The sequence below is a fragment of the Ovis canadensis genome, chromosome 22 (assembly GCF_042477335.2).
Source record: "Ovis canadensis isolate MfBH-ARS-UI-01 breed Bighorn chromosome 22, ARS-UI_OviCan_v2, whole genome shotgun sequence".
NCBI classification, from domain to species: domain Eukaryota; kingdom Metazoa; phylum Chordata; class Mammalia; order Artiodactyla; family Bovidae; genus Ovis; species Ovis canadensis.
Window position 1 is genome coordinate 33,023,901 of NC_091266.1, and position 11,703 is coordinate 33,035,603.

General features: G+C 36.5%; 1 protein-coding gene across 17 annotated transcripts in view; it reads left to right on the plus strand.

The window, feature by feature from the left end:
* Positions 1-6,649, plus strand: part of ZNF518A (zinc finger protein 518A) — a 28,297-nt gene extending 21,648 nt beyond the window's left edge. For all 17 annotated transcript variants that reach the window (XM_069568161.1, XM_069568165.1, XM_069568174.1 and 14 more), the window contains one exon: positions 106-6,649. In XM_069568161.1, the coding sequence (XP_069424262.1) occupies positions 240-4,694 (4,455 nt within the window). In that variant the 5' untranslated portion in view covers positions 106-239 and the 3' untranslated portion in view covers positions 4,695-6,649. The remainder of the gene's footprint in view (positions 1-105) is intronic.
* Positions 6,650-11,703: the final 5,054 nt, after the last annotated feature.

Here is an 11,703-nt window from a genome sequence, read left to right on the forward strand (position 1 = left end):
TTTTATTTGTTTGATCAGCATTCTTGCTTTGTGTCAAAATGAACTTTAAAATGAATTTTACTGATACTTCTGTGATGAAAATTTCAGTTCTTTGTTTAATTTTAGGTGAGTTAATGTGGGGAAAATCCTGGTATTCTGAAGATGTTGCGGCACAGTATTGTTTCCTGTTCAAATTACAAGTAACTTCAAGAATTTTCAGGAAAAAAAGAATTGGGATTGTTTTGTTTTATTATTAAATCATGCCATCTGAACAGAAACATTTATTTTTTGATGAAAAACAAAATACTTTAAAAAAAGATTATGACGTGAAAAATGAGGTAGTTGATAGTCTCAGATCAAAAACTTCAGAACCAAAATTTCAGAACCAACTTAAACCAAACATTTCAGAAAGTAGTTTTCATTATGGACTAAAAAATGTGAAAATTGTTTTACCGAAGATAAATATTCCAAATGAAGTCCTATTGAAACATGAAGTTGACAAATACAGAAAATTATTTCAGCATAAGCCACAGACTGCAAGAAAATCTATCAATGTAAAGACTGTAAGCTCTGTGGAAGAGTGTATGTTGCTTCATCAGTCTGAGAGAGTTGACGAAGGTATAAAAATGTCTGCAAAAATACTCAATTTCAATTGTTTAAAGTGCCGAGATAGCACTCGGTATAGCCCAAATGATTTGCAGAAACACTTTCAAATGTGGCACCATGGTGAATTACCTTCCTATCCTTGTGAGATGTGCAGTTTTTCAGCAAATGACTTCCAGGTATTTAAACAACATAGACGGACTCATAGAATCACGTTAGTAAAATGTGACATTTGTAACAATGAGAATTTATATACTTTATTAGACTTAACAAAGCATTTTTCATCCACACATTGTGTAAATGGTACTTTTCAGTGTGAAAAGTGTGAGTTCTCCACCCAGGATGTTGGCACATTTGTTCAGCATATCCATAGACACAACGAAATCCTTTATAAATGTGGTAAATGCCATTATATATGTCTAACCAAAGGAGAGCTTCAGAAGCACCTTTATATTCATTCTGGTACCTTTCCCTTCACTTGTCAATATTGTAGCTATGGTGCTACCAGGAGAGAGCACCTTGTAAGACATGTTATAACTTTGCACAAAGAACATTTATATGCGAAAGAAAAACTGGAAAAGGACAAATATGAAAAAAGGATGGCGAAGTCTTCTGCAGGACTTAAACTAATACTGAAAAGATACAAAATAGGTGCATCAAGGAAGACATTCTGGAAACGCAAGAAAGTCAACAATGCAAGTGACAGAAGTATAGAAAAAAATACTCAAGTGCTTAAAAAAGTGAACAGAACACAGGCTACATCTGAAGACCCAAGCCATCTTGTTCAGGAACATTTAAGTGAAGAAAAGAATGAAAGACTATACTGTGAGAATAATGATAAACCTGCTGAGTCAGAGTCGGAAAAACCAACTCTTCTGTCCACTGGACAATGTAATGGAGCTCAAGAGGGATCAAATTCTGCTTCAAGTTTCTTGAAGACTGCTGTACAAGGACCTACAGTGTTAATGATAAAAAACAACAGAATAACAATTCCTGCTAACTACAGTGCTAAGTTTATGGGCTTCAAGATGGTGGATGGAAAACAGCATATTGTAATAAAACTGTTGCCTACCAGTAAACAGAATTTATATTTACCAGGCTCACAGTCAGGTGCTGCAAGGGAAAGTACTGCAGTTATGCAGCCCCAGACTTTGGATACCACTGCATTTTTAACAGGAGTACCAACTGAGTTAAATGACACAGTTTGCATGAAAGCAGCTCCTTCATTTTCATCTTCATCTCCTGTACTTTCAGGGAAAGTAATTTCAGAAAAAGAAATGGCTTTGCTATCTCAGACAAGTAATAATATTCCAGCAGTGGATGATGAAAAAGGTGTATCTCCTTCACCAGTAGAGTCAGACTTGATTACAGCATCAGTGAATTTGACCACAAAAGTAGAAACAAGAGATAATGTTGACTTATGGGGCAGTCATATTACTCAATGTCACCCTGAGGTGTTAGGTACTACAGTTAAAAGTCCAGATAAAGTCAGATGTACTGCCAAACCAAATTCATACAACAGTGGAGATATGCATAATTATTGCATTAATTATATCAACTCTGAGTTACCTGTTGAATCTTCCAGTCAAGGATCATTACCTTTTCATAATTACTCAAAAGTGAATAATTCTAATAAACGTCGTAGGTTTTCAGGAACAGCAATGTGTGAAAACCCTCAAAGAGAATCTTCATCCAGCAAGACAGTTTTAACTGAGTCAGTTTTATCACTAGTGAGGAAGGAGAGCTCAAACCCAGATAGCCTGTTAGCATCTATTAGTCTTTTAAATAGTAAAGACGGAACTTTAAAAACACAAGCTGAAATCGAAGAACAGTGTGTTTTAGAAAAAGGACAGAACATTGATGGACAAAACCTATACACTAATGAAAATAAAAGTTTAGAGAGCATGACTGAAAAGCCTAAATGGGATGGCATTTCTAATGTTGAGTCACCTATGATGCCTAGGATCACATCTGTTTTCTCACTCCAGAGCCAGCAGGCATCAGAACTTTTGCCACCTGAACTAAACCAGTTACTACTAGATGTATTAAAAGCAAAACCTGATGTAAAACAAGACTCTAGTAACAGTCCAGATAAAGATGTTCCACTTCAGTGTGCCCAGTCTTTTCAGGAACATGGGGGAGAAAACAAAACAGTTGAATCTTCAAAAGACTTGAAAGTACAAGGCCTTTTCCCGATTCCATCTGGTAGTATGGGAACTAATATGCCTACAAATGATCTGAATTTAAACTGTAGTGGAAAAGAAAAGCAAATGCTGTCACAGGATGTGAGAGATTCAGAGAAGACCCCTAGAAGTTATGGTTTTGGCACATTGCCTAAGACTCAGTCAGATGCAATAATTACACAGCAGCTCGTAAAAGACAAACTACGAGCCACAACACATTCTTTATATGTGCATAATCCACTAAATTCAGAACCAAGAAAGGCTATATTTGTTCAGACTCCAAAAGGCTTTTTTGTACCCTTGCACTTTGCTAGTAACCCTGGATTACATGTTTCAAGAAGACCGTTGGTTAATACACAAGGTATCCCTGCCCCTCTCCTTTTAAACAAGAAACCGGGAATGATTTTAACATTTAATAATGGGAAACTTGAAGGTGTTTCTGCTGTCAAAACTGAGAGTGCTCAAGCTTGTGGAACTACAACTAAGGAACCTTGCAGAGCACCTTTCTTAAAAGTAGAACCAAACAGTAATTGTCTGACCCCTGCACTTTGTTCCAGCATTGGCAGCTGTGTGAGCATGAAAAGTAGCCCAGAAAATACTTTGTCATTAAAAGGCCCTTATATTATTAAAACGCCAGCAAATTCTTCAGTGAAAGCTGTTCCTACTCATAATATAATTCCTGAGCATCAGGGCACTAAGTTGAATATCTCCACTTCAGTAAAACCACAGAACAAGATTTTTCCAAAACCACCTCTTTATACCTTTTTGCCTGACGGCAAACAAGCTGTTTTTTTAAAGTGTGTGATGCCAAATAAGACTGAGCTGCTTAAACCTAAATTAGTCCAAAATAGTACTTGCTTGAAAAATATACAGCCAAAGAAACCTGAAGGAACACCACAAAAAATACTGCTGAAAATTTTTAACCCTGTTTTAAATGTGACTGCTGCTAGTAATCTGTCAGTAAGCAACACCGGATCCTCATTGCAGAAAGACAGTGTACCATCTAACCAGACTACAGGACAGCAGAAAGAGCCAGAATCTTCTAGAGATGCCTTACCCTTCTTACTAGACGATATGATGCCAGCAAACGAAATTGTGATAACTTCTACTGCAACATGCCCAGAATCTTCTGAGGAGCCAATATGTATCAGCAACCATTCAGATGCCAGGGTATTAAGGTGTAAAACAAATTGTACAATTGAGAGAAACTTCGATAAGAAAAAGACTTCGAAAAGAAAAGTTTCAAGAATAAAAAGTCATGTAAGAAGTCAGGATTCTGAAACTGCTTTGGTGTCTAGAAACAGAAACTGTAAACGCAAGTGTAGAGATAGTTACCAAGAACCTCCAAGGAAAAAGGCCTTGCACAGAAAGTGTAAAGAAAAAGCAAAGCCTGACAGTATCCCTGAGTCATTTGAATTCAACAGACCTAGGCTTTCAAAAGATGCAGTCAGAATTCTGCGGCTTCTCCCCTTTAGTTCCAAACAGCTTGTGAAATGTCCTAGGAGAAACCAACCAGTTGTAGTTTTGAATCATCCTGATGCAGATTCCCCAGAAGTAGTAAATGTAATGAAAACTGTTGCTAAATTTAATGGACGTGTTCTTAAGGTTTCATTGTCGAAAAGAACTATCGATGCTTTACTGAAGCCAGTTTGTTGTAACCCTTCTGAAATAACTTACGACGATTTTCCTAAGAGGCACAAAACATTTAAACCTGTTAGTTCTGTGAAGGAAAGATTTGTGCTAAAGTTAACTCTCAAAAAGACAAGCAAAAACAATTATCAGATTGTGAAAACTACCTCTGAAAATATTCTGAAAGCTAAATTTAACTGTTGGTTTTGTGGTAGAGTGTTTGACAATCAGGATGCTTGGGCTGGTCATGGACAGAGGCATTTAATGGAAGCTACTCGTGATTGGAACATGTTAGAATAATTACCAAGGAAAAGTAAAATTACCTTACAAGAAAATAGTGAGTTGGGTTACTCCATGCAGACATTTTTTACTTCAATATAGCACCAAAGGTAAACATTTAAAAGTTAGCTGTATTTCATGGATGAGCAAAAGTTCCAGTGTTGCATTTGAAAATGCACATTAGTTGCATCAGTGCGCATTAGTTTTGAAAGAAACTAATCACAGATTTACTTTGATTTAATTTTTTTAAATATGTGTTTTGGGGACGTTAAGGCTAAAGAAAACTATGATGAAACAGTTTTCCCAGTTTAGTGACTGTTAGTAAAGAGAGTAGCGGCTGACAGCCCCATTCCCTCTCTTCCACTATCCTTATGAATCTTGATAACTATAGCTCCTCTGAAAAGGTTGAGAGCTCTTTCACTAAGCAACCGAAGGAGTTTCTCGTCATTCATGAAGATACTCTAAGAGAGCTTAGGTAAAGAACTTACTCTCCTGCAAGATGTAGTTCTTTTGAAGGTAACGAGGCTCTGTTGAGAGTACATTTAACTCACTACAATTACACCTCATATGATGGTTGGTAAAAGTTTTTGATGAGTAGGTCTTTTTTCCTTGTAAGCTGTCTGGCACATCATTGAGTGGAACACCTTTCCAAGGAGATTTTCTAAATGGCTCTCGTGTTGCAGTAGATGGGCAGTCTTGAGAGAAGAATTAACCTCTCCATCTAGTTTGAAGTTCATTTAAAGAACTTAAATATTTTTCTGAATTTGATTATACTCACCCTGCATTCCTTTTATTTAAGTTGTTTGTTCCATCATAAACCAAGTGGCCAATTTTTTTCTTGGTTGCCATCCCTTTAAAAAGAGTGAAATGTAGAAGCACTTCCAAGGGAATGGCTTTTCTCAAAAATTAAAAATTACTCCTCAGAAACAATATTTTGAAGCAAGATTAACAAAGTAAATCATACTTTTGTGTTTATTATTAGTGTCTGAATATGTCCAATTGGGACAAACCATTTTTTGTTTGCAACGTTTCAGTATGACTGACAACCCAAAGCAGATTATGTACTGGTTGTTTGCAGTTGGAAATGAAGAAGCATTAATAGTGGACTCAGTGACAATGCATAAAACTTCAGGACAGATTCTGAAGGGATATGCCCAACAGGTAGAATTTTAAAAAGGAATGTTTTCATGACAACAGAATCATTGATTTAAACTTCTCACTTTGTAAGTTTGGGTCAAATTTTGTTGGATCATTGGGTAATGGGGTTCTTGTATTAAAAAATTACTATAATTTTTGTTACATTGTTACTACAAGTGTTATGATGTTTTTCATTGATTGAATGAAAACTTCAGGGCTTCTCTTCTGTATATAACAAAGAATTTAAACCTGTACATATTTTTGTACCTTTCAGTTATGTAAATTTTGCACAGAAAGTTTTTGAGATAAAAAGTTTATTTTCTTTCAATTTAGTTCTGTGCATGCACTAATAAAACTCATTGTTTAATTTAAAAGGAGTATATAAGACTTTACCCATGTTATTTTGGGGGGTTTTATTTCAGATGTATAATTTTTTTTTATATATATAAATTCAGTTTTCAGGGATTGAACACTATTGTTAGCAAGTGCCTAAAAGATGTGAAACAGTTTACATACGTCAACTGTAACATTAGGTCCCAAATGGGCCTTTTCCCCCAATAGTTTTATTTTAAAGAAAGCCATACATAGACGCTTCAAGCTATCTTGCTATGCACATTATACATGTACTGTTTTTGTGCAGTTTGTCTACTTTCTTAGAAGTGAAGTATTTTTTGTATAAAACCTGTTACAATTGTGTTTCTTAAATTGAGCCTAAGAATGGAGTTGATTTGAAATATACAATATATATTAATAATGTGTATGGTGTTTAAAGACTGGTAAGCATTGTTAATTTCTGTAACAAACATTTTCTTCCATTAAATTTATCTTGTTTGTGTTTACACATTTTTCTTTTACTGTGCTGAATTCAAATGGGAATTTTATTCTAGTGGGAAATATTTAGTTTTCAAAACTTTTTTTTTTCAATGCTAGTGAATGCAAAATAAAATATGGGCTTCCCCCACCCCCAAAGTTATAGGTGAAATTTTGTTTGAGAAGGGTAGTACGTATTACAATATAACTATGCTGGTTTTAAAAAAAGCCACAGGGAAACGTCCCTGGCTGTCCAGTGATTAAGACTTCGCCTTCCAATGCAGGGGGTATGGGCTTGATCCCTGGTAGGGAAGCTAAAATCCTACATGCCTCAGGGCCAAAAGACCAGAACAGAAGCATATATTGTAACAAATTTAAAAAAGACTTTAAAAATGGTCCACATCAAAAAATCTCGAAAAGACACAGCGTTATGTTCTTCAGTACCCTAACAACAATAAAACTGAAATGTGGCTGTGTTATGGTTAGATTCACCTGTGAATACAGAAGGGAGAGGAAGAACTATCTTGCCACTGTTTGCAGCACTATAAAAATATACTTTAAAAAAAATAATGCTAATGTTGAAATACATTTTTTGCCTTAAGGTTTTAAAAGCTATTTTTAAAAACTTTATGCACCAGTTCCACTACTGCTGCTAAGTCACTTCGGTCATGTCTGACTCTGTGGGACCCCATAGAGGGCAGCCCACCAGGCTCTTCTGTCCCTGGGATTCTCCAGGCAAGAACATTGGAGTGGGTTGCCATTTCCTTCTCCAATGCATGAAAGTGAAAAGTGAAAGTGAAGTTGCTCAGTCGTGTCTGACTCCCAGCGACCCCATGGACTGCAGCCTACCAGGCTCCTCCGTCCATGGGATTTTCCAGGCAAGAGTACTGGAGTGGGGTGCCATTACCTTCTCCAGTGCATAAAAGTGAAAAGTGAAAGTGAAGTCGCTCAGTCGTGTCCAACTTCTAGCAACCCCATGGACTGCAGCCCACCAGGCTCCTCTGTCCGTGGGAGTTTCCAGGCGAGAGTACTTGAGTGAGTTGCCATTGCCAGTTCCTCTAGTTGGTACCTTTTATGAGGTGTTTTTTTTTTTAACTTAGGTTATTCTGAAGGAAAACCTACTTGAAGCCTCTATTGCCATAGCAGGAAATCTGAAAATAGAAACCTCTATCCTTCTTTCCTCCTAGCTGAAAGTTAGCTAAAGAAGGTTTTTAAAAACAGTATTCATTAATTCAAAATTCTTAGTACAACTGGAAGAGTTGGTGTTACTTTTTCAATCCAGCTCCTGGGTAAGGAGTTTTTCATTTTTTCCTACTTGTCCTTCTCCATTGAAAAGGGCCTATTTGTCATTTACTTAAACTAATAGTTTAACTCTTCAGAGTTTATAGTCTTACTAAGTATTCAGCACAGATTGAAATGTAATTATTTTTGAGAATTTCATTTTTATTAAGGAGTCAACAAGATAACTAAAGGGTCTTAACAAATAACTTAGGCTTTGTAGGCCATTAGTTTCTGTTATAACTACTTAACTGTTGTCATGCTGAAACAGCAATAAACAACATGTGAATGAGTGTGCCTATTTTTTAAAATTATAATTGCATGTGTTAGTTTCTTCATTTTATTAAAACTTCGTTTAAAAAAATTGTCAGTGGGCTTAATCTGGCCCATCAGATGGTTTTTCCAGCCCTTGCTTTCTCTCATAGATGTGTTCTTAGATTGAGATTTTTATTCAAAATAGAATTTTAAGAGAGTTTTTTGTGATTTACAGCAACTATACAAAAGGTTCAAAGTATTGCAACTAAAATGTGTGTAGATAACGGTTACCACCATAGATGTATTTGTTCAAAAATGTAGTGAAGGTGATGAAAATAATTAGTAGATAGGTCTTTTGTGTGCTAAGAGTAATGCAATTTATGGAGGGATCAAAAATCAAACAATTGCTATGAGAATTTATGTTCAGATTAGATGAGAAATAGATACTAGTTCTTTTAGTGCTTTGAAATCGTAGTGAGAAAAAGTAATAGAAATTGTTTAAGATGGGGGGAAATGGAGGTGAGCTGAAAACAGAATATAGTATAAATTCTGTGCAGCTCACTTAAACGATTTTTTCTTGATAAGTGATTCCTTTTCACCATTGACATCTGCTTACTGAGGATTTGTCCCATTTGTGTTGAGGTATTGGCTCTGTTCCTTGCCACAGCCTTTGTTATGAACCTTGTTTTGAGCAAAGTGCCTTGGGGAATCTCATTTGTTGAAGCTTACTGACGGATGTTAGTTAAGAGCGTGGTATTTGCAGAAGAATTTCCCTATAGTGGAGAATTGAAATATAGGATCCACTTCGTTGATTTTGGTGTTCATTGCTTTAAGTATGCTCCCTTTAATAATTGGAAAATTAAGAAGTAGTCAGTATCTTAGAAGAGGTGTTTGATAAAGTCTTTGAATTATTTTCTGAGTATTTCTCTAAAATGGTTTCTGTTAATAAATGCTTCTAGTTTAAAAATCTTTTTTCTTTAAAAAGTGAATATCATAAATTATGATACTGTAAATTTGAATAGGACTTCCCAGGTGGCTCAGTGATAAAGAATTTGCCTGCAGTGTAGGAAACATGGGTTATATCTCTGGGTCGGGAAGCTTCCCTGGAGGAGATGGCAACCCACTCCAGTATTCCTACCTGGGAAATCATGGTCAGATGAGCCTGGGGGACTACAGTCCATGGGATCACATAAGAATTGGACATGAGTTAGCAACTAAACAAATCTGAATAATGTAGGAAGAATGTTAATGTACTTCAGTTTTGAAAATCATAATTTTAGTCAATGCCAAGAATGTACTTATTTAAAAATGTTAATTTCTAATAGAGACATTTTTAATATGTTAAAAGATTTCTTCCCTAATACTTCAGAGTCCTTCAACCTAAAATGAAGGTTATATTCAGGTTGCAATTCAAATTGCCACTTTCAATTAAGAAATGTAGGTGCCTGCTCTCCAATTATTTCACATTACTAATATTGTTACTGTAGGAAAACAAAATGAAAACTTGGAGAGAGTTTTGCAAATGACTATTTCAATACTTTGAAAATCCAGAAGAGTACATTGAGAAATAGTTAGCTTTGTGAACACTTAACAGTAGTCATTTAGAAGGCAATAAAGGAAGACCCATTTATAATAGCCACAAAATAAAAATCGTGTGAATCTGCCAAAAGGAAAACCAAGCTGGGAGAAATGTTTCTGGGTATAAGATTAAATGTAGCACTCTTTGGTTGGTCTCGTTTTCCATGCCTGTGACCTGCAGACGGGTTATATCAAATAGGCAGTGGCAGCTGGGTAGTGGTGCTCATTGCGCCACTCGCAATTCCTGCAATATAAGGGACAGGACAGGACAGCTACAGAAGTGTGTAGCCCCATTTTACCCCACAGCTTGCAACAGACCTACCTGCTCTGGTTAGATTGGCAGTCATGTGACAGTTTACGTCTCCCAGGTTTCTGGGGCAGAAGAGCTATTGTATATACGTTAACAGCTAGTGAACCTTGGCACATTCTACTCTCCTTCCATGCCCTTCCCAACCACCAACACAGCTGTTTGACAGGGAACATTCAATGAAGAGCCAAATTCCCAACACTCCCTCACCCCACAACCTGCGCTATTGCACAGAGGCACAGAGTTTCTGTTCAGGGGAAGGTTGGAGTGAGCATCAAAGACTTGGTAACACACTGTCTGTTGCAAGGGGCCTGACTTTATCTGGATCAGATTGGAGTAGTTTATACCCTATATTATTGTTGAAAACAGTAGAGCAATCATCTAGCAATTATTGAAGGCCAACAATTGCTGGTGATACCAGTAGCTATCAGTGAGAAGCTTAAAGCTTCTCTTTCTCTCAAGAGAGAAAACCTGGATAAAACTACAGACATCCCTGTAATCAGAAAGGATGTGTGTGTGCTCAAATCTGCAACCACGTAAGAACAACTCTGGCTGAATGTAGGGCAAAACTTGTAAACTCCCTGAACAGTGAAAGAAATTCCAAGCCATACACAAATCCAATGTAAAGGGTGTAAATCTCACTGATTCAGGAGTCTTAAGCACAACCTCTGATCAATCAGAGTGTGTGCGTGTCAGTCGCTCAGTCATGTTCTACTGTTTGTGATTCCATGAACTAAAGCCCACCAGGCTTTTCTGTCCGTGAAACTCTCCAGACAAGAATACCGAAGTGGATAGCCATTTTTTTCTCCAGGGGATCTTCCCAACCCAGGGATTGAACCCAGGTCTCTTGCATTGTAGGTGGATTCTTTACTGTCTGAGCTACCAGGGAAGCCTGATCAATCAGTGGCTAATGTCTAAATAGTGTCAACTCAGAGGCAACCCCTAGGCAGTCAGACTTAAGGATAAAACTGAGGGGGAAACAAGTTGACCACTGACATCAGAGGCTGCATACTGTGGGGACAGACTTGGTGAATTAGTTCAGCCAAGTTACTAAATAGCAAGTCCAGAGTAGGGGACGAGTATACAGAGATCCTGCAATATTATAATAACTAAAATTATAAAAACTAAACTGTCTAGTTTTCAACATAAAATTAGACCTTCAAAGAAAGTGTGATATACCATGGAAAAGGGCACTAGAAACTTCATTTGAGGGGTTCCAGATGTAGGGTGAATGTTAAGCAGCTATTATAAATATGTTCAAAGACCTAAAGGAAACCAGATTTAAAGTATTTAAGTATTTCTGACAGTGTCATATCAAGTGGAAAATATCAATAAGATAGAAATTACAAAAAAAGAACAAAATGAAAAATTTTTAGTTGAAAAGTACAATGACCAGAGTGAAAAATTTAATAGAGAGGCTCAACTGTTGATTTGAACTGGCAGAAGAATCAGCAAATCTGAAGATCAATAAGAGATTTGAAATACGAAGCACAGACAGAAAAAAGAATGAATAAAAGCAGTCACACCACATACACAAAATTAAAATGGATTATAAACCTAAATGTAAGCAAAAACTATAAATCTTGTAGAAGTAAGATTTATGACCATTGTTTAGTCGAAGCCTTCTTAGATATGACACCAAAATCACAAGTGAAAAAACGAGAG